Source organism: Podarcis vaucheri, assembly GCF_965113315.1.
Source record: "Podarcis vaucheri genome assembly, chromosome: 16".
Lineage (NCBI taxonomy): Eukaryota > Metazoa > Chordata > Lepidosauria > Squamata > Lacertidae > Podarcis > Podarcis vaucheri.
Genome location: NC_138754.1, coordinates 6,844,760 through 6,867,050, shown reverse-complemented (window position 1 = coordinate 6,867,050; position 22,291 = coordinate 6,844,760). Strand labels below are relative to the sequence as shown.

Sequence of the window (22,291 nt, the reverse complement as noted above, 5' to 3'; positions counted from 1 at the left end):
CATGTGGCCAGCATGTCTAAGCCACTTTTGGTGAACCAGAGCAGCGCACGGAAACACCATTTACCTTCCCACCAGAGTGGTACCTATTTATCTACTTGCACTTTTTGATGTGCTTTCAACTGCTAGGTTGGCAGGAGCAGGGACCGAGCAACGGGAGCTCACCCCATCACAGGGATTCGAACCACCGACCTTCTGATCAGCAAGTCCTAGGCTCTGTGGTTTAACCCACAGCGCCACCCGCTCTCTTGTAAAGGAAGAGATACATTCACAATTCTTTTTGAATATCTCAAAAAGTATATTGTTGAGCTGGGGAAAAGGAGGTAAGCAAAATGATCAGGGGACTGGAACAACTTTCCATAGTTACTTGCTTGCCACTCTTTTGTTTAGAACAGGCATAGGCAAACTCGGCACCCTCCAGATGTTTTGGGACTACAACTCCCATCATCCCTAGCTGACAGGACCAGTGGTCAAAGATGATGGGAGTTGTAGTCTCAAAACATCTGGAGGGCCGGGTTTGCTTTTTCCTGGTTTAGAACAAGTAACAGTGAATGAAATAATTTTGTGGAGTGATGACAGAGTAGATAGAGAGGAGCTTTTCTTCCCAACCACACTCACAGCGCTATGATACCACATAGTCATTGCTCCCCCCAAAGAATTCTGGGAGCTGTATTTTCCCAGGGGTGTTGAGAGTTGCTAGGAGATCATTGCTCCCCCCAAAGAATTCTGGGAGCTGTAGTTTCCCAGGGGTGCTGAGAGTTGCTAGGAGATCATTGCTCCCCTGAAAGAATTCTGGGAGCTGTAGTTTCCCAGTGGTGCTGAGAGTTGCTAGGAGATCCCCTATTCCACTTCCAGAGCTCAAATGACCTATGTTCCATGAGGAGAGGAATTTTTAAAGAAAAATCAATTTTGTTAAATGTTTTCAACTTATAATACAATAAAAACCAAACAAAGGTAATTTCTAAAGAGAGCAAAATAAGAAAAGGAAAAAGAGGGAGGAAGAGGGGGAAAAAGAAACACATCTACACAAAGCAACATTTTTATATTTTATCAACCTTCTGTCTTAATCTTCAATTCACAGAGATCCATGTCTTCCCAGCTCCCACTTGGGACAGCTCCCATCTTTCTCAGCCTCACACCCTGAGAAACCCCCCCCCCTTCCTGTCTCTCCTACAGATCTAAAGAGGGATTGATTGTGAAACCATCCTGAAAGGTGTAGCTTTGAATTAAGTAAAGGATGATTGAAATAGGAATATAGGAAGCTGCATTGTGCTGAGTCAGACCGCTGGTCCATCCAGTTCAGTGTTGTTTACACTGACTGGCAGTGACTCTCCAAGTCTTCAGACAGGAAACCTTTCCCAGGCCTACTTGGAGGTGCCAGGAATTGGGACCTCATGAATGCAAGACAGATACTCAATCACCCTTGAGACAGAGGGTGGTTGAGAGGGTGAGACTGAGACAATGTGCCTTAAGGGACCTACAGGGCTCCAGTCCCAGATTACCAAACAGGTGGATATTGGTTGATGGACAGAGTTGCATGACATTCAACAAACTTGGGTCTGATCTGTCTAGTTTAAAAATGCCCTTAATCTCAAATTACAGTGCTAGCTTGAGGTCTCACACACTAGTACATTACAATTGATATAGCTCCTCCATTTTCAAGAACAGTGTACGAGCTATTCCTGGAAAAGACTTCATTGGTGTTTTTTTTTACTGGGAATAGCTAGTACACTGCTCTTGAAAATGGAGGAGCTATATAGATTATTGCTTCTGTGCCCTACTCAGAAGATTCACAGAAGGATCTTGTTGTCCAAAACTAGTCAGACTTTGTGTTTGATCAATAGGGATCTTATTGTATTCTTATATGTGGTGCTACAGAAACAGCAGCCAGTAGGTTTATATTAGACCTGATCTATACAAAATGAGGCCCAAATATGTGTGAGAGTGTGACCAGTGGCCCCGCAAATGTCATTGGATGCTGAGTGTGGGTGGGTTAACTGTAGATGTATGTGGATGGTCGACTGTTGATGACTGTGGGTGCTTGAGTGAAGGTTGACTGTGAGTTGACTGTGGAAGTAGACTGTAGGTGGACACTGTGAATCTTTCGGAGGGATGAAGCCCAAGGTGAGAAATAAGAACACATAGGAACTGTTTCAGTTAATAATAAAATAATAAGAATAATTTTTTTATTTACACCCCGCCCTTCCCGGTTCAGAAAACTGGGCTCAGGGCGGCTAACAACAAATTTAAAACACTTAATTGTAAAAGCAGCATAAAATACAGTATAAAAACAGGAATAACAATAAAATTCAAAGTTCAGAAATCAATTTGGGGGAAATCCATCTAATAAGCATTAGATAGTCACCAGGGCTAGCTGGCTGAATTGGTCCTACTTGGGCCAGCGAGGAGGCCAGGGGAGAATTAGCTGTGGGGTCTCAGAGCAGGTGATCTTCATAAAAGGGGAGGGGGAGGGAAGAGAAGGGAAATAAAAGATCAGGCTGAATTCAAATTAAAAGCCAGGCGAAATAGCTCTGTCTTTCAGGCCCTGCGGAAGGAGGTTAAATCCTGCAGGGCCCTAGTCTCATGGGACAGAGCATTCCACCAGGTCGGAGCCATCACTGAAAAGGCCCTGGCCCTGGTGGAGGATAGTCTGATTATTCATGGACCTTAAGGTCCTCTGCAGGGCATACCAGGAGAGGCAGTCCCATAAATACGAGGGCCCTAAGCCACAAAGTTAAAACAGGGGCAAGGAATCTATGGGACTCACCTGATGTTGTTGCACTCTAACTCCTATCAGCCCTAGCCGGCACTACCAATTATTGGGAATGATGGGAGTTTTAGTTTCAAATCCTTTTTTTCTTTCATTTTATTCAGATTAGCTTGGTTTTTGTTGTATTATGTTGAAAAGTTTCAATAAAAATTCTTTAAAAAACAACACAAAATCAACAGCTCAAAAACCTATGCATATTTTCTCACAAATAAGTCCCACTAAGAACAGCAGTCGTCAGTATGGGACATCAAGTCACTAGGCATGATACTAAAATATTAATGAAAATTCCCAGAGAGAAGACAGAGAGAACTTGAAAAGATGATCTGAGTAATTTATTGTAATAAGCTGAGGACAGCAGAGTCCTTGGCCTTGACACCGCTGGGATTATTAAAGTAATTATGCACATGATGAAACCAGCAGATTTTGAGGGCGGATCTTGAGAGCAAAGAGATGTCATTGAGCAGGGATGCCAGAGACACAGTATAAAAGGTCCTCACCTGCCCAGAGTCCTCCAACAGCTTCACTGATCAGCTTCTCTTGCCTTTTCATTTCTCAAAGGAACAGGTAAGCTTCACTTGCCCAGGTCATCTTGGTAGCTTTGACCACTTCGAATTACAGGAGCTAAGATTTGGGTAGAATGTAAAGCAGCTTAGCAATGCAACCAATGAGCCAGCTCATGTTGGCTATGTTCTTTGGTTATGTTCCATGTGCCAAAGGCAGTGGTGCTTCTGAATAACACTGGAGTGGCAAGAAACTTCAGGAAGAGAGTTTGCTGTTGCATTCAGGTCTGGCTTGAGAATTTCTCAAAGTCATCTGGCTGGCCACCGTGATGACAGGATGAAGGACTAGATGGGCCAGCAATATCTGAAGGACCACATCTTCTCCATACATTACTTATAGGAACTCTCACCTCTCTACATCGAAGGGTTGTCATCTCTGCTTTTAATAAAGTACTGATGTGTTTCTTCTTTTAGGATTATAAATGCACATTTTGATGACATTTAAACATATTTTCTGTATTGTGATGGTGGTGGGGCTACATATCTCCCCAAACTCCTGAACATTGCAGCACTTCTTGTCTACAATTTTGCTTCTGCTTCCTCCTATGCCCTTGCAGACTCATCTCCATCACTCAGCCATGGCAAACTGTGGACCATCCTGTGCTGTCCCATCCTGCGCTTCCACCCCAGTCGTTGGTTTTGGATCAGCAGGTCTTGGTGGCCTTGGTGGCCTTGGTGGCCTTGGTGGCCTTGGCCTTGGCAACACCTATGGCTATGGCTCTGGTGCCCTGGTTGGATCTGGCATCCCTTCTGCTAGTCTTGGTATTCTTTCTGGTGTCGCCCCTTCATGCATCAACCAGATCCCACCAGCAGAGGTCGTGATCCAGCCACCCGCCTCTGTCGTGACCATCCCAGGACCCATCCTCTCTGCTAGCTGTGAGCCAGTGGCCGTGGGAGGAAATGCTCCATGCTCCCCTGGTGGTTTGGGCAGTGGGTTCCTAGGAGCTGGTTCTCTTGGAGCCGGTGCTCTTGGAGCTGGTGGTATTAGAGGATCTCGTTTTGGACTTGGGAGTCGCTATGGATTCGTTGGAGACAGAGGAAGCATCTGTTACACCCCCTGCTAAGTTCACATGGACTATCAACTAGCGAGAAGAAGACAGACCCAGATAAACAGCAGAATAGCTACACCTGAGTTTAGCTATGATGAGCACCCTAATCCTAGTCAGTCCCAATAGGAGCTGGGGGAATGTTCAGCATCCCTGGGAATCAGGCACCGCTAGATCTTTCATGCATCTCTTTCTAAACTTGCTCCACTGTGTCCCACTATTTATGTTCCTCTCTGATGTTTATTTATTTATTTGCCTATGGCTCTTCAAGGCATATGTTCCTATAGCAGAGGAAAGAGCACAGGAATTATTCTCTCTGTTGATGAAATTAGCACACTCATTTGCACCGGATCTTCTGGGTAACTGGGGACCTCCTGTAAAGGAGCGGAGCAATTATGTTCTTTAAATACATCGCCTCTCTCAGAAACAAATAAGCTGTTCAATCACATGACCTTTTTGCATTTTGCCCTGTTCAAACCTGCTTGCTGTTCACTGAAATGCTGTCTTCTACATTACTAATAAAATTTACACTGCATCATAGCACTGGTTTTTGGGTTTTCTTCTAAGATCATAGCACTGGATTCAAACAACCCAGCATTCCAGCAGATATCAACGCTGGGACTCCCACTAGTGCTACAGGCCTTTCTCCATCTCCTGTGCCCCCTCATAACTGCACATCCTTCATATCTTCTCTGGAGGGTCAGGAGAACTCCCATAATACCATGTGGAGGTTGGTGGAGAGTGTGGAATCATTGCAGCGAGCAAGTAGAAGTGTTTTTTCTGATAGAATGGTCAGAAGCACATGATACATGAACACCTTCCCTAGAGTAGACTCCAATATTATTCAAGCCCATGAGAATGATGGTGTATGGCAGTTTTATGGTCAGAACTTCAAATGGGTATACTCTGAGTTTAACTTAGTTGGGTTTGACCCACGAATGGTCAGCTGGACTGCTGCTGTAGAATCACCAGCTGCTGCCTGGGGCAGCGGGGGCATAAAAAGCAACATTAGGTATAAGAAATCAAATAGAGTCAATGGTAAATATATACACAACAATATATGGGCCCATATTTGAGTCTTTTGGAGCCTATGAATTGTCTTTCTAGATTGGCATAACATTGTACTAAGTCCTCCCCAGCACTCTTTTTTATAGCATCAGTTACCTAAACTCCTATTATACCTTTCCAGAAAACATATGTTATTTAGTTGTATAGAACCTCAGTGTGAGTGTGTAGCATTTCACTACTTTGGACATAGTTTGCTAGAGCTATGCACACCTGTAAACCTATCTAATATATTTAATTATTGCTTAATGTGAGAAGAACCCCATTCTGGCTAATGGCTCATCTAGGCTGTCTTACAGATATTTGTTCTTGTTTAGTCATTTAGTCGTGTCCGACTCTTCATGACCCCATGGACCAGAGCATGCCAGGCACTCCTGTCTTCCACTGCCTCCTGCAATTTGGTCAAACTCATGCTGGTAGCTTCCAGAACACTGTCCAACCATCTCGTCCTCTGTCGTCCCCTTCTCCTTGTGCCCTCCATCTTTCCCAACATTCTATGAAGACTTGCAACACCTTCTAGAAATGACACCAAAGAAGGATGTTCTTCTCATTATAGGGGATTGGAATGCTAAAGTAGGGTGTCAAGAGATAAGTGGAACAACTGGCAAGTTTGGCCTTGGAGTTCAAAACGAGGCAGGGCAAAGGTTTACAGATATAACAGTGTCCTATTAGATATTCCCCCAGAGGTCCACTGTTGAGGAATGAACTCAGCTCAATGGTTGCCTTTGCTCCTAAGGTCTTTACATTTGTAGAGACTTTAACAAAGAGCCTTATGATGGTGGGTGGAATACCCTGCATTTTTAGCACCTTCTCTTTAAAATTATGTTTGAGAACATAATACTGGCGTGAAATTGTAAAACCAATCACGTTATTTAAAAATTACTGTGTTTTGGATCTTGCCAAGTGTTTAAAAAACATAAACAGCAGATGGTAAAAAGTACACAAGACTGTGGTCTTATATGATTTTCGCTTAACTGCTTCCAAACGTTTCCATGCTCATAAGGAATTTCAAACTATGATAATATCAAGTCAGTCTTTAAAGTAATTCATGTATGACTACAGGGTAACAATGAAGGGGACTTGGTAGGAATGGCAGAAAACAGCATGCAAGTTTGTTTCAGACATATTGCAGACGTTACCATGATTTTGACCTGGACAATAGTCCTTTTCTTCTTAATTTCAGTGTTCAGATAGGCAATGCACATTAGGCAAAGGATCTGAGCATCTTCTTCCAAGTGACGTCAGCATGCCACAGGGCATACCAACGTCATGTATGCATGCCAGGGTGATGTTGGCATGCCCGGCCACCCAATGTTGCGGGGGCAAGGCAGTGCACCTGCCCGCCACCATTTTCCCTAGGAAAAGAGCTCTACTTATATGACTCCACAAACCAGGGCTCTTAGAACCATCACTGTCAACTGTTGTGTGTGAAACATTCATACAGCCAGAAGACTTGGTTTTAATTGGTGACAGCTTTGCTAGGGCTCTGCCACCTGGACACTTGTCATAGCCAGCAGCTGCAACAGCAAATATAGAGTTTCCATTTCTGCATGGGAGAGAGGCTGTCTTTGCCACCTTATGTTTGGCTCTTGTGTTTCGGTTCATTGAAATTGTTCACAATACTTCTGTAAGTGCTTTGGGTCACAAAGGCCAATGATGCAGGGAGTAGAGATGGACAGGCAGCAAGGGTTGGTGATGTCTGTTGTTGTCTCATGAAAACATCTGCACTGAGGGGTTGCAGGGACAGTTTATAAAGGTTGTCAGCAGAGCCGACTGCTTTGTGAATTGGCACCAAGTCCCCCATAGCGTTGCTGGTGAATTGTTCTCTGTGGAGTATGGTGGTTATAGGGTTAACCTCCAGTGATGGCCAGGATCTGGGGGGGGGGCACCTGAGCCTCAAGCAACAGCAGAGGATCCAGGAGTAACTCCAAGCAATGAACCTGCTCCTTCAGAGGAAGTATAACTCCATCAAGAGCAGGCGATCTCCCACCCATCTGGTCTAGGGAACCACCCACTAACAGTGCCCCAGTCTTATCTGGATTGAGCTTCAGTTTGTTGGGTCTCATCCAGTATATTACTGAAGGAAGACACTGGTCCAGCACTTCCACTGCCTCAACTGCAGGTGTAAAGGAGAAATAGAGCTGAGTGTCATCAGCATACTGCTGTACTCCAAACCTCTGGATAAACCCACCCAGCACTTTCATGTAGATGTTAAACAATGTGGGGGGATAGGATTGAGCCTTGCAGAACCCCAAATTGAAGGTTCCATGAGGCTGAGAAGCATTCCCCAAGCAACACCCTCTGGGAACAACCATCCAAGTAGGCCTGGAACCAGCACAAAGCGGTGTCACACACCCCTAGTTCAGAGAGTCGCTCCAGAAGGTTACCATGGTCGATGGTATCGAAAGCTGCTGAGAGGTCGAGAAGTACTAGCAGGGACATGTTTCCTTTCTCTCTCTCTCTTTTATCTTCCTGCCCAGTTGAGAAAACAGGGTCCAGATGCATTGGCCAGTGACATGTTGGGGCAAAACCATGGTTGTCATGGCAGCCATGAAGTCCTGAGCCATGCCATCCTGGGCATGGTTGTTGAAGTCCCCCAGAACCAGCAGTCTAGGCCTCCTCAACACTGCCTCCGAAACCAGCTCCATCAGATCAGGCAGGGAGACTGCTAGTCGGTGAGGTGGGCAGTAAATCAGCAGAATCCATAATCTTTCTTGATTGCCCAATGCTAAGGACACATGCTCTGGATCTTACCCAAATTGAACAGAGAGCTGGGAGGGAGAGAGGGGGGGAGAAGAGAATCTCTATAGACTACAGCAGCAACTCCCCCTCCTTGAGCACCAAGTCTACCATGATACTACGCCGAATACCCACGTGGGCACAACAGGGTGAGACCAGATGCACCCAGTTCACCCAGGTCTTAGTGAAACAGCCCAGATTGGCTTTCTCATCCACAATCTAGCCATAGATAAGGGTGGTCTTACCGTGAGCTGACCTAGTACATAGCAGCAGCAGCTGCAGACCCGAGGGCTGGCTGATAGGACCACCACAGTTCCCCAGGTTGGAGGAAGGGCTGGCACATGGCACAGGCAGTAACTTACACAGCCTGTGGCTTCTCCCACACCATACTTCCCCCTACACTGAGCCACTGTAAATCACTTTTGCTTTCTTTATCAATGGAATCTCTATGTGTGTGTTTTTATATTCTTTTTAAGCGATGCTTGTGAAGTGTGATTGAGACTGAACAGGTAGTGGAAGGGACTGTGTCGATCCAACTTCCCATGATTAAGTCTACTCTGAACCAAAGATCAACCAACTTTATTGATTAAATTCCAAAGGAAAGAGTGTGTCAAGTCTTCCAACTCCCTCCTCAAGCACTGGGCACTTTTCTGGGAAGCAAATAGAACAGCCCTGACCATCTAGGAAGCAGTGAATGGGACCCTTAGAAGCTACACTGGAGCCAGGAAAGTCCTTGAGGGTGCCATTGCTCTGAGAAATGTTGGAGACCCCCTCTGTAATGTACTCCACCTACGCCGTGTCATGTAAGGATTCTAGAAACTCCCTGAAAATGTGCCCCAATCGTGCAAAGAATGCTCCAGAGATGGAAGGCCTTGACTGGAATCCAATCATCAGATGATTCTCTTCACAGTAAAGGTAAAGGTAAAGGTACCCCTGCACGTACGGGCCAGTCTTGACAGACTCTAGGGTTGTGCGCTCATCTCACTCTAGAGGCCGGGAGCCAGCGCTGTCTGCAGACACTTCCAGGTCACGTGGCCAGCATGACGAAGCTGCTCCGGAGAACCGGCACCAGAGCAGCACGCGGAAACGCTGTTTACCTTCCCGCTATAAAGCGGTACCTAGTTATCTACTTGCACTTAAGGGTGCTTTTGAACTGCTAGGTGGGCAGGAGCTGGGACCGAACAACAGGAGCTCACCCCGCCGCAGGGATTCGAACCACCGACCATGCGATCGGCAAGTCCTAGGCGCTGAGGTTCTACCCACAGCGCCACCCGCGTCCCTCTCTTCACAGTAATCCATCTTTAAGGAAGAAAAGAGTCTAAATGCTAAAATAGAACAAGAGACCAGAGCTATGATGCAAGGTAAGTTTTATTAGGAATCCAGGTGTGGGGGATAGATACATAATTGAACAAATTCTCAAGAAGTTGGTTATTTTTTGAAAAGGACAAATCTGAAGAAATATACATAAATTGTCTCTGTATTGCAAATCTTGTCCCAGAATGAGATAAATTCTATTTGTGGGATTTATAAAACTTTTCCCACCTCTGCCATTTTCACAGATGTACCAAACTGACTGGGCATTAATTCCAGGGGACAAGTCCATAGTTGTTGTTTTTTTGCTCTTTAGTGTGCTGGAGAAGTGCAGAAGAGCTGTACAGATAATAAATAAAAGCCAGGGGAGGGGAAAGCACATAAACAGTGAGATAGAGGGGGATTATGTTAAGATGAGAAATGGATGCATGAAAGATAGCCATGGGTCTGATTTTCAGGCTTGCTTGGTGCCCCCAATGCCCAGTGGCTTCATCAGGAATTGAGGATGCTCAGCATATCTTAAACCCAGGCATGAACGTTTTGCAGTCCATATTCTTTCCCCTAATAAACCTTCCATATTAACTTAGCAGGGGCTGTAACAGATGCTTCCTCTGTCTCCAACGAATCCATAGCGACTCCCAAGTCCAAAACGAGATCCTCTAAGACCACCAGCTCCAAGAGCACCGGCTCCAAGAGAACCGGCTCCTAGGAACCCACTGCCCAAACCACCAGGGGAGCATGGAGCGTATCCTCCTACGGCCACTGGCTCACAGCTAGCAGAGAGGATGGGTCCTGGGATGGTCACGATGCAGGCTGGTGGCTGGATCACGACCTCTGCTGGTGGGATCTGGTTGATGCATGAAGGGGCGACACCAGAAAGAATACCAAGACTAGCAGAAGGGATGCCGGATCCCACCAGGGCGCCGGAGCCATAGCCGTAGGTGTCGCCAAGGCCAAGGCCACCAAGGCCACCAATGCCTCCAAGACCTGCTGATCCAAAACCGACGACTGGGGTGGAAGCGCAAGATGGGACAGCACAGGATGGTCCACAGTTTGCCATGGCTGAGTGATGGAGATGAGTCTGAAAGGACACAGGAGGGAGCAGAAAGATAGACAAGTGTTTTAGTGTTCTGGGGCCAATGGGAGATATTTAGCCTCATCTTTACAATGCAAGAAATCTGTTTAAATTTTATCACAATGTGTATTCATAATACTAAAAGAAGATTTACATTTTATTGTGCCTTAAAGCATATCTGGGATGCGGGTGGCGCTGTGGTCCAAACCACTGAGCCTAGGGTATGCCGATCAGAATGTCGGCGGTTCAAATCCCCGCGACGGGGTGAGCTCCTGTTGCTCGGTCCCTGCTCCTGCCCACCTAGCAGTTCGAAAGCACCTCAAAGTGCAAGTAGATAAATAGGTACCGCTCTGGCAGGAAGGTAAACAGTGTTTCCGTGCGCTGCTCTGGTTCGCCAGAAGCAGCTTATTCAGGCTGGCCACATGACCCGGAAGCTGTACCCCGGCTCCCTCGGCCAGTAAAGCGAGATGAGAGCCGCAACCCCAGAGTCGTCCGTGACTGGACCTAACGGCCGGGGGTCCCTTTACCTTTAAAGCAGGGATGGGGACCATCCTATGTACAAATATCCAAGTACCTCTAATTCAAGTTTGGAGATCCTGCAGTCCTCCAGATGTTGTGAACCACTCCTCCCCATCTTCCCTAATCACTGTTCCTACCAGAATAGTGCTGGTATGACTGGTGAGACTTGGAGGCTGATGGGTATCTGGTGTCAGGCAGATGCCAGCAACTCCCAGAGCCAGTTGCCCAGGAAGGCTCAAATACAAGGAATGTTTCTTACCATCCGCTTTTTATTCAGTAGTCACAGAGAGTCTCCACCCTCTCTCCTGTCTCTCCTACTTCCTCATTCTTTACTTCTACATCTGCTGCCTTGTGCCCTCTGCCTTTGAGCTCTTTGCTTTCTTACTTTCAAGGCTCGCCGCGTTCAAGAAGGGGGGTGGTGGTCTGGGATGCTTTCTAAATACATGGTGTCCACCAGCTGTCACACACCCCACCCGGTGCTTCCTCTTCCTCCTCCCCCCATTATTTCCCAGCTTTTCCTCTCATCTTCCTCTGAGCTGTGACCTCCCTCAAACCCCTGTCTGAACTGTCTTCCTCTTCTCTGGAAGGGTTAGGCTGGGGAGGCGGTCTCCACCATTCCTCCTCTCCCCAGTCCCTGACATCTAGAGAGTCACAGGTTTTGTGTCCCTAGTTGCAGTGCTATGGTTCAGAGCAGGCAATTCCCACAGCTTGCAGAAGAACAAGAAGCCCTGCTGGATGAGACTAAAGGCCCATTTCATCTAGTATCTTTTTTGCATGGTGGCAGACACGTATCCCTGGAGTCCAAGGAAAGCCAGATTGGACAACTGGCAGTGATGGATGTGTAGAGAAAGAGCCTGATCAGGAGCGTCAGCCTGGTGACATTATACCAGGGATGGGGAAGTTGTGGTCGTTCAGAAATTCCTAGACTACAGCTCCCTTCAGCCCTTATCCTCAGCCCTGCTTGCTGGGGCTGATGGGAATTTCAGTCCAACAACATTTGGGTGGCCATTGGGTCCCCATCCACAGCTCATCCAAGCATCCAGCCAACAGCTAATAAACCTCTTAATCTTTAGATTCGCCTTCCCTTTTGTGAGGGACGCACATTCTGTACTTGAACCGGCTCTAAGATTCACCATGCTATCCATATTTTAAAGGAGGGAAAACCCAGAGGAAAGGAAACAGGAAGACAAAGATACATTGAAAAGGCAAGTAATGTTCTCGCAAACCCTTCTGGAGTCAGCCCTCTTACCTGCTTTTCCAAGCAAAAGGAAGCCGAGAGATATCTGAAGCTCTGGTGGAACTGATGGAAAAGCTCTCCATGCCATGGGCTTATATACTCTAAGCCTCACAGGCCTGTGGTTTTGGGACACAGGATCTTTCCCCTCCTGCCCAAAGTCTTAATTAGCTGCCAACAAATTGCCTCATCAGCATCACACACCAAATTACTTTAATAATAGCCATAAAGAGTATGAACAAATTGTATTTAATGAAGCTGTTGCTGGATTCTCACAATAACTGCACTGCACATTCCAACGTGCTGATCCCTCTGGGATAATGTTCCACCAACTTCATTTTACATCAAAGGTGAAAAGGGAAGCTTTGCAAAGAGGCCTCATGTGGAGGCATCACTTGATACATGCCATTGATCGTCATAACCCAAGAGCCCTGGGCCAAAGACACATAATCAATCCTTCATCCAGGTCTCATACTGGCTAATGGATTAACAACATAGGTCACTTCCTGGTTCACATGGAGAAGCCTCCTAGAACACAACGTACATCAGGAGACTTACTGTAGTTTGGTCAGAATCGAGGATACACTTCCAGAGCTAACATGAAATACATTACCCCTGGTCAGGGCTGTCATAAGCATATCCGGCGCCGTGGTACACTGCTCCCTCTGGTGCCCCCCCCATTTCCCAGAGTTTTTTAGGGAGGACGGTGCTGCCGGCGGGTCTGGAGGAGGTGGGCAGCGGCTGGAGGGCAGCTTCTCCAGTGGGGAAGAGGTGGAGGCTGGACGTGGCACCTCCCGGCTCAGTTGGCAGCTTCATGCCACAGTGGGCACAGCTGTTGGAGACTCTGGGTGCAGCACTGCTTAGGCGCAACATGGCGGAGGCTGGTGAGCATGGTGAGCTGATGCCAGGAGGCACCGCATCCAGCCTCTGCCTCTTCCCTGGCGCCCTCCAGAACTTGGCACCCCGGTGCCCCACACCACTAGCCTCTATGGGTAAGATGCCCCTGCCTCTGGTAAATGAGCCACCACGGTCGCTAGAGGACTATGAAACTTTCTGTCCCAGGCTTTAGATGGTGGTTCCAGTCCTACTTGGATCGCTGTTCCCAGAGGGTGTTGCTTGGAGAGTGCTTCTCAGCCCTGTGGAACCTTCAGTGTGGGGTTCCGTGGGGCTCAATCCTATCCCCCATGTTGTCTAACATCTACATGAAACTACTGGGTGGGATTATCCGGAGGTTTGGAGTATGCTGCCAGCAGTATGCTGATGATGCTCAGCTCTATTTCTCCTTTGCATATGCAGGTGAGGCAGTGGAAGTGCTGGACCAGTGTCTTGCCTCGGTAATGGACTGGATGAGACCCAACAAACTGAAGCTCAATCCAGATAACACTGAGGCACTGTTAGTGGGTGGTTCCCTAGACTGGATGGGTGGGAGATTGCCCGCTCATGATGGGGTTACTGCTTCTGAAGGAATAGGTTGGTAGCTTGGGGTTACTCCTGGATCGTTTGCTGTCGCTCAAGGCTCAGGTGGCCATCAGCTTCAGCTGGACAGGGATAGCCTAACTACTGTTTTCTATACAGTGGTACCTCTGGTTACATACTTAATTCGTTCCGGAGGTCCGTTCTTAACCTGAAGCTGTTTTTAACCTGAAGCACCACTTCAGCTAATGGGGCCTCCCGCTCTCGCTGCGCTGCCGGAGCACGATTTCTGTTTTCATCCGGAAGCAAAGTTCTTAACCCGAGGCACTATTTCTGGGTTAGCGGAGTCTGTAACCTGAAGCGTATGTAACCCGAGGTACCACTGTACTCTGGTAACCTCAAGGTTAGATTACTGCAATGCATTATGCTTGGGTTGCCTCTGAAGATGGTTCAGAAACTTCAGCTGGTGCAGAATTCAGCAAATAGGCTGCTCACTGAAGCAAGACGGTTTGAGCCTATTGCACCCATCCTGGTCTGACTGCACTGGCTACCAATTCGTTTCTGGGTCCAATTCAAAGTGGCTTTGATGTATAAAGCCTTAAACAGCTCAGGACCACAATACCTCAAGGACCGCCTCTTTCCGTATGAACCTACCCGGACCCTGAGATCATCTTCTGAGGCCCTTCTTTGTGTGTCTCCTCCTTGAGAGGTCTGGAGTGTGGCAGCATGAGAACAGGGTCTTCTCTGCAGTGGCTCCCTGGCTGTGGAATGCTCTCCCCAGGGAAGTTCGCCTGGCGCCTTCATCATCCACCTTAGGCGCCAGGCAAAAATGTTCCTTTTAAACCAGGCCTTTGGTTGATTTGATTAACACCCTCTGCTCTTTTAATATGTGTTTCTTTTTGGGAGGGAGTTGTTATTGGGTTGTTGCTTTTATTTTGATTATATATATATATATTGTGGTTTTTATGTTGATCTTTTCAGTGAACAACCCTGAGACCTCTAGGTATAGGCCGGTATATGAATTCAATAAATAATAATAATAATAATAATAATAATAATAATAATAATAATGGGCAAAAGGTAAAAGGCAGCTTCTAAGGCCCAGAATGTTTGTTAAACCCCATTTATAAATAGGCATTTTTGGCAGGTTTCCGTCCACCAGTGGTCTTTTTAAGGCCCACTTTTATAACTGATGGGAAGTGGGAATGATCCAGCCATCTCTGCATCTGGCTAAGAATCCTTTACCCTTCTTTGGGGTTTGCCGAAACAACAAATCAAACAAACAAACACAGGATATTTGCTTCCTCAGAAGCTTGGCATTTTTCGGAGCCATTTTCCAAGATCAAAGTGCCCATCAAAGCAGACGTCTTCTGAGATGTTCATGCCAGGAACCAAATGCCAACCTGGAATTTAATAAGAACATGTCTGCCAGCCTCAGCTCATGTTATGGACTCCCAGGCTGACACTTCCACCAGCCTTTCCGGTGACAGGACAGATATTACCATATTATATAGATTTACTTTAGCAAACCACAAAATAAAGGCCTAATTTCCTGGAAGAGTCCTTGTAGCATATTTGTAGAGTTTAATTAACACTTGGATTAGTGTCTCCAACCAATGACTTATTTACCCCACTTCTTTGAAGAAAGCGACGTATTCATTTGTGTACAGCTCTGTTTGAAAAAAGAAGATGAACAGAATATTATTATAAAAAAGAAATAATTTCAAAAATGAGATTCTTGAACTGGGGGAAAGTGCAGAAAGCAGGCAACCAAAATGATCAGGGGACTGCAACAACTCCCTTTACTGGGAACATTTGTATTGCTTGCTACTTTTTAGTTTAGAAAAACTAAAAGTGAATAAAAGGAGAGGGAGCAGACGGGAAATGAGTGAAATGACACATGGTGTTGAGAGAATGTATTGAGAGACATCTTTCTCCCTGGCCAAATTACATTGGTACCTCAGGTTACATACGCTTCAGGTTACAGACTCTGCTAACCCAGAAATAGTGCTTCAGGTTAAAAACTTCGCTTCAGGATAAGAACAGAAATCGGACTCTGGCGGTGCGGCGGCAGCAGGAGGCCCCATTAGCTAAAGTGGTGCTTCAAGTTAAGAACAATTTCAGGTTAAGTACGGACCTCTGGAACGAATTAAGTATGTAACCAGAGGTACCACTGTAATGTCATGTACAGTCATACCTTGGGTTGAATGTGCTTCAGGTTGAGCGCTTTCAGGTTGCGCTCTGTGGCAACCCAGAAGTAAAGGAGCCCGCTACTTCTGGGTTTCGCCGTTTGTGCATGCGCAGACGCTCAAAATGATGTCACGTGCATGCGCAGAAGCGGCAAAACGTGACCTGCGCACACGCAGAGGCGTTGTCGCGTCTTATGTTCTCTTCAGGATGTGAATGGGGGCTCCAGAATGGATCCCGTTCGCATCCCGAGGTACCACTGTACTTAAAGCTCTGTGATACCACTTTAAACAGACATGACAATTCTGTTTAAAAGCAAAGAATTCTGGGAGCTGTAGTTTGTTTAAGGTTGTTTGCTGTTAGGCTGAATGTTGTTAGGAGACCCCTTCCATTCCCCTCACAATTCTACAATTCCCAGTGCTAACTGTGCAGAGGGATTTATTGCAAATTGTAGCTCTCTGGCCTTTGAGATGTAGTCCTACACTGGCCCCAAGGAAAGCCATCTAGATTAGGAGTCAAAATGTAGGCTCATACGCCTGCCCCCTGCAAGTGTCCCTATTTTTCAGGGACAGTCCCAGAATTGCAAAAGCCATCTCGGCTTCTGATTTGATCCCAGAATGTCCTTATTTTCTCTGCCAAGCGTGGGCAGGAGGATGAACCAGTGTTCTGAGTAGGGGCAATGGCAGTGGTGACTATGAGGGAGCACCCTATTGCCTGTCTATGGCTGCTGCTGCTGGCGGCCTCCTCACTTGAGCAACTCGTAGTGACTATTGGGAAGTGGGTGTCAGGTGTGGAGAACCCTCTCTTCCCTTCGGTAACATCACAGGCAAGAACAACGAGCACTTTATATGTTACAGTCCTTTTTGTTCAGTCCTATAGGTAAAGGTAAAGGGACCCCTGACCATTAGGTCCAGTCGAAGACGACTCTGGGGTTGCGGCGCTCATGTTTCATTATTGGCCGAGGAAGCTGGCGTACAGCTTCTGGGTCATGTGGCCAGCATGACTAAGCTGCTTCTGGCAAACCAGAGCAGCGCACGGAAACGCTGTTTACCTTCCCGCCGGAGTGGTACCTATTTATCTACTTGTACTTCGATATGCTTTTGAACTGCTAGGTTGGCAGGAGCAGGGACTGAGCAATGGGAGCTCACCCCGTCACAGGGATTCGAATCACTGACCTTCCCATCGGCAAGCCCTTAAGTACAAAATTTGCTAACCTTCGGCCCTCCGGTTGCTTCTGAACTGCATCTCTCTTAAGTCCACAGGCAGCAGAGCCAATGATCAGAGACAATGGTAGAGCATCATTTCTGCTACATCTGGTTTAGAATGCCACACGCCCTATGGTCAGGGATGATTTCCAGAAATGGTTTCTAGGATCTGGAAACCAAGCCTTATGGAGAACGGTTGAAGGAGCTGGGTATATTTAGCCTGGAAAAGAAGAGACTGAGAGGAGATATGATAGCCATCTTCAAATATCACATGGAAGAGAGAACAAACTTGTTTTCTCCTGCTCTGGAGGGTGAGACTCAAACCAATGGCCTCAAGTTACAAGAAATGAGATTCTGACTAAACATATGGAAAAAACTTTCTGACAGCAATAGCTGTTCAACAGTGGAACAATCTCTCTTGGGAGGTTGTGGGTTCTCCTTCCTTGGAGGTTTTCAAGCGGATGTTGGATAGCCATCTGTCATGGATGCTTTAGCTGAGATTCCTGCATTGCAAGGGTTGGACTAGATGACCCTTGGGGATCCCTTTCAACTATGATTCTAAGACCTAGAGTCCAGCCACATTCTGGAGGGCCACACCAGTTTCCCATTTTGGGGATAACAGAAGTAAGGGGTTCTGCAAATTTAATGAAAATTCTCACAGAGCGAAACAGAGAACATGAAAATGCAATCTGGGTGATTCATTGTAATAAGCTGAGGAGAGCATAATACTTGGCCCTGACATCACTGGAATTATTAAAGTAATTTTGCACATGATGGAATCAGCAGTTCTTGAGGGTGGAACTTGAGAACAAAGGGATGTCACTGGGCTGTCAAGGATGCCACTGACACAGTATAAAAAGCCCTCATCCATCCAGAGTCCTCCAACAGCTTCACTGATCAGCTTCTCCTGCCTTTCCATTCCTCAAAGGAACAGGTAAGCTTGGCTTGCCCAAGTCATCTTGGTAGCTTTAACTACTTTAAATTCCAGGAGCTTAATTTGGGTAGAGTGTGAAGAAGTTCAGCAATGCAACCAATGAGCCAGGCCATGTTGACCATGTTCATTGGTTATGTTCTATCTCCACTGTTAGAGGAGTAGTACTTCCAAATGCCAATGACCAGAAGCAGCGGGAGGGAAGTGTTGTGGATGCTCTTAGACCCTACTTGAAGATTTCCAAAAGGCATCTGGTTCAACACTGTGATAACAGGGTGAAGGACTAATTCAGCTGACATTTACTATGTTCACATGTGGACTACAGCTTCCATCAGCCCTGGCCATTGGCCATTATGGGTGTGGATGATATGAGCTGGAGTTCACAAAGTCTATTGAACTGCAGCTTGCATCATTCCTGACCAATGGCCATGCAGGCAGGAACCCGGCAAACTCTGGAGGGGACAACATTGAATTTGGGGGTGCCTTAGTCTTCCTTGCCTTGGAAGCTGCTTATGCTTTAGCCCGGAGAATGCAAACAATTGATTATGATGACTTCACCAGCAGTGATGTAAAAAATATTTAGGGCATTTCTGTACTAGCTAGGACAGCCTTGGTCAACCTGAAACTCTCCAAATTGTAATACTTAGAGTAGAAGGAGGAGAGGTGTGGGCTTCCAGATACCCATCAGCCTCCAGCTCTCAAGCTCATATTTTCTATCAGCCTCCAACTCTCATCAGCACCACTCAGCAAGGCCAGCAAAAAAGGATGAATGCGAGCAGCAGTTCAGCAACAGATCAACTTAGGGACATTCTCACCTCTGTAAAGGTGCCAACCACCATTTTATGGCACTAAAAAACACATGATTTTTTACACTGTAATGGTGGTGGGGGAGGTGAGGCTAAATATCTCCTGTCACCCTGGAACACTGCAGCTCTTCTTGCCTTCAATATTGTTTATGCTCCTTCCTGCATCCTTTCAGACCTTCCATGGATACTAGGCATGACACCTTTGCTGTGCCTCCAAATGCCAAATGCAGTAATGCTTCTGAATAGCGGAGGGGTGTGTGTGCTTTTGTGCTTTGTGCTCCCATTGCCACATCAGGAAGACCACAGTGAGAAGATAATGCTAGACTAGATGGGCCATTGGGTAACCTAACTTAGGCCAGTGTGGTGCAGTGGTTAAGAGCGGTAGTCTTGTAATCTGGGGAACCGGGTTCGCGTCTCCGCTCCTCCACATGCAGCTGCTGGGTGACCTTGGGCCAGTCACACTTCTTTGAAGTCTCTCAGCCCCACTCACCTCACAGAGTGTTTGTTGTGGGGGAGGAAGGGAAAGGAGAATGTTAGCCACTTTCAGACTCCTTAAAGGGAGTGAAAGGTGGGATATCAAATCCAAACTACTACTACTACTACTACTACTACTACTACTACTCTTCTTCTTCTTCTTCTTCTTCTTCTTCTTCTTCTTCTTCTTCTTCTTCTTCTTCTTCTTCTTCTTCTTCTTCTTCTAATGCATTGTAGCACTCCTTACCGATAATAATCTTTCTGCTCCCTCCTGTGTCCTTTCAGACTCATCTCCATCACTCAGCCATGGCAAACTGTGGACCATCCTGTGCTGTCCCATCTTGCGCTTCCACCCCAGTCGTCGGTTTTGGATCAGCAGGTCTTGGAGGCATTGGAGGCCTTGGAGGCCTTGGCCTTGGCGACACCTACGGCTATGGCTCCGGTGCCCTGGTTGGATCCGGCATCCCTTCTGCTAGTCTTGGTATTCTTTCTGGTGTCGCCCCTTCATGCATCAACCAGATCCCACCTGCAGAGGTCGTGATCCAGCCACCAGCCTGCATCGTGACCATCCCAGGACCCATCCTCTCTGCTAGCTGTGAGCCAGTGGCCGTAGGAGGATACGCTCCATGCTCCCCTGGTGGTTTGGGCAGTGGGTTCCTAGGAGCCGGTTCTCTTGGAGCCGGTGCTCTTGGAGCTGGTGGTTTTAGAGGATCTCGTTTTGGACTTGGGAGTGGCTATGGATTCGTTGGAGACAGAGGAAGCATCTGTTACCGCCCCTGCTAAGTAAATATGGAAGGTTTATTAGGGAAAAGAATATCCATTGCAAAGCATTCAAGCCTGGCTTTAAGATATTCTGAGGATTCTCAATTCCTGATGAAGCCATTGGGCAATGGGGGCACCAAGGAAGCCTGAAAATCAGACCCATGGCTATCTTTCATGCATCCATTTCTCATCTTAACATAATCCCCCTCTATCCCACTGTTTATGTGCTTTCCCCTCCCCTGGCTTTTATTTATTATCTGTACAGCTCTTTTGCGCCCTTCTAGCATAGCAAAGAACAGGAAAACCATGGACAAGGAACTTGGCCCCTGGAATTTATTCCCAGTCAGTTTGGTACATCTGTGAAAATGACGGGGAGAGTTTTTATAACTGCCAACAATATAACTGATCTCTTTCTGGGAAGGGATTTGTAATCCAGAAACGATTCATGTATATTTCTTCAGATTTGTCCTTTTCAAAAATATCCAACTTCTTGAGCGTTTGTATTTGTTCACTCAAATATCTTTTCCCCATTCCTAATACAACTTACTCTGCATCATAACTCTGGTCTCCTGTTCTTCTTTGGCATTTAGACACTTTTCTTCCCTTAAACATGATTTACTGTGGAGGGTACCCTTTGATGAATGTTGACCTATATTGGTAGCGACCTAAATCGTTGGGAACAATGCACCCTTGAGAACTTTCCTGGCACCCATAAAGTTTATATAATTCTCTTCACTACCCCCCTTGTAGTGGTCTGTGTTGTTACCCTTTTTCCCCTGGAAAAGTACAATAGTATCTTGGGTTAAGAACTTAATTCGTTCTGGTGGTCCGTTCTTAACCTGAAACTGTTCTTAACCTGAGGTACCACTTTAGCTAATAGGGCCTCCCACTGCCACCGTTCCGCCGTCACACAATTTCTGTTCTCATCCTGAAGCAAAGTTCTTAACCCGAGGTACTATTTCTGGGTTAGTGGAGTCTCTGTAACCTGAAGCGTCTGTGACCAGAGGAGGCACTGTACATATAGATGAAGGAGAAAGTTGGAAGTTGGAAGTTGGAAGAGTGAGCTTTCCCCACTCATCCTTTCCAGCTCCATGTGCTTCACAAGACTGAGATTAATGCATTTGGGTCTGAATTTATCCAGATCTCATAGAAGCATGAAGTGTTGACTCCCTCCCCGGCCCCCTCTTCTTTGGGAGGGAATGATTTCATGGAGAGTGGGAGAAAGTAACCAGATTTAGTGGCACCCACAGCACTTATACAAAAATCAAAATGTGCCCAGCAGCATAAAATAGTTGGTGGTCCCTGCAAAGTGACTGGTGTTGGGGGGGCGGGCTCTAGCAAAACAGCATACATTCTGAGAAAATCCAACACCAAAAAAAGCCCTCTGCGGTTCCATACTTCCTTCAGTTGTGACCCAATTGCACCTAAGGCAAACCTGGAAGTCAATTGGAAGGTTATTTCATGTACAGAACATCTAAATGCAAGGAGATAAAACTGGTTGCATATTTGCATGTGGCAGGAAGGGGTGAGTGTTGTCCCTGTCAGGAGTTCAGCCTACACTCGAGTAGGACCCTGGCAAAGAGACATGCCTGATTGGCATGTTCCCTCCCTCCTAATTGATCGTTCGGGAGCTTCAGAAGCTTTCTTCAGCCCAAACATCTCAGCGACCAATGCCAACCGACACCGGCACACTTAGGGATCCACAGAGTTTGCGCACCATGAGCGTGACAGTCCTCAGCGACTCAGCATTTTGGCTAATCTACATTATTTACATATAAACACACACGGAGCATTGCAACATGGCTCCCTCTCTCTCTAGCATTTGACAGCAAGAGAAAAAGAACAAAGGACAATAGTTGCACTTCACAGAACACAATAACACAAACATCCTGTCTCTGTCACTTCCCACTCTGTGGAGTCAAAACACATACCGTCATGTGATAGACAAAAACCCCATGGCTGCAAGCATGGAGTAGGAATTCTAACAGTCCCATGTGGTGAGAAGCATCACTGTAACTTCTAAGTATGGCATCCAGAATGGCTGAATACTGCTTTGTGTGGAAAAGCAGCATCATTACAGCTTCTCAGCGAAGGATCTCCTGGACCAACTGAGTCCAGTCTGGCCTTGGGTTTCTGCTGGGCAGGAAGGGTCTACAAGAGCATTTCTTGGGTCCTTTCCTTGAGCAGCAAGGCCTCC

At 46.7% G+C, this 22,291-nt stretch overlaps 1 protein-coding gene and 1 long non-coding RNA gene across 2 annotated transcripts; one reads left to right on the top strand and one right to left on the bottom strand.

Moving 5' to 3' along the window:
* The first annotated feature begins 3,884 nt into the window (after positions 1–3,884).
* LOC309521675 (uncharacterized protein) lies at positions 3,885–20,653 on the top strand. Its single transcript, XM_082204385.1, has 4 exons — positions 3,885–4,386; positions 4,941–5,138; positions 17,997–18,055; positions 19,618–20,653. The coding sequence occupies exons 1-4, from the start codon at positions 3,906–3,908 to the stop codon at positions 20,113–20,115; spliced, it is 1,236 nt and encodes a 411-aa protein (XP_082060511.1). The 5' UTR covers positions 3,885–3,905; the 3' UTR covers positions 20,116–20,653.
* Positions 9,528–12,438, bottom strand: LOC309520713. The gene is made up of 2 exons (XR_014214329.1): positions 12,332–12,438; positions 9,528–10,569 (listed from the first exon to the last, which is right to left on the bottom strand). It is a non-coding gene; the product is annotated as an uncharacterized lncRNA (long non-coding RNA).
* Positions 20,654–22,291: the final 1,638 nt, after the last annotated feature.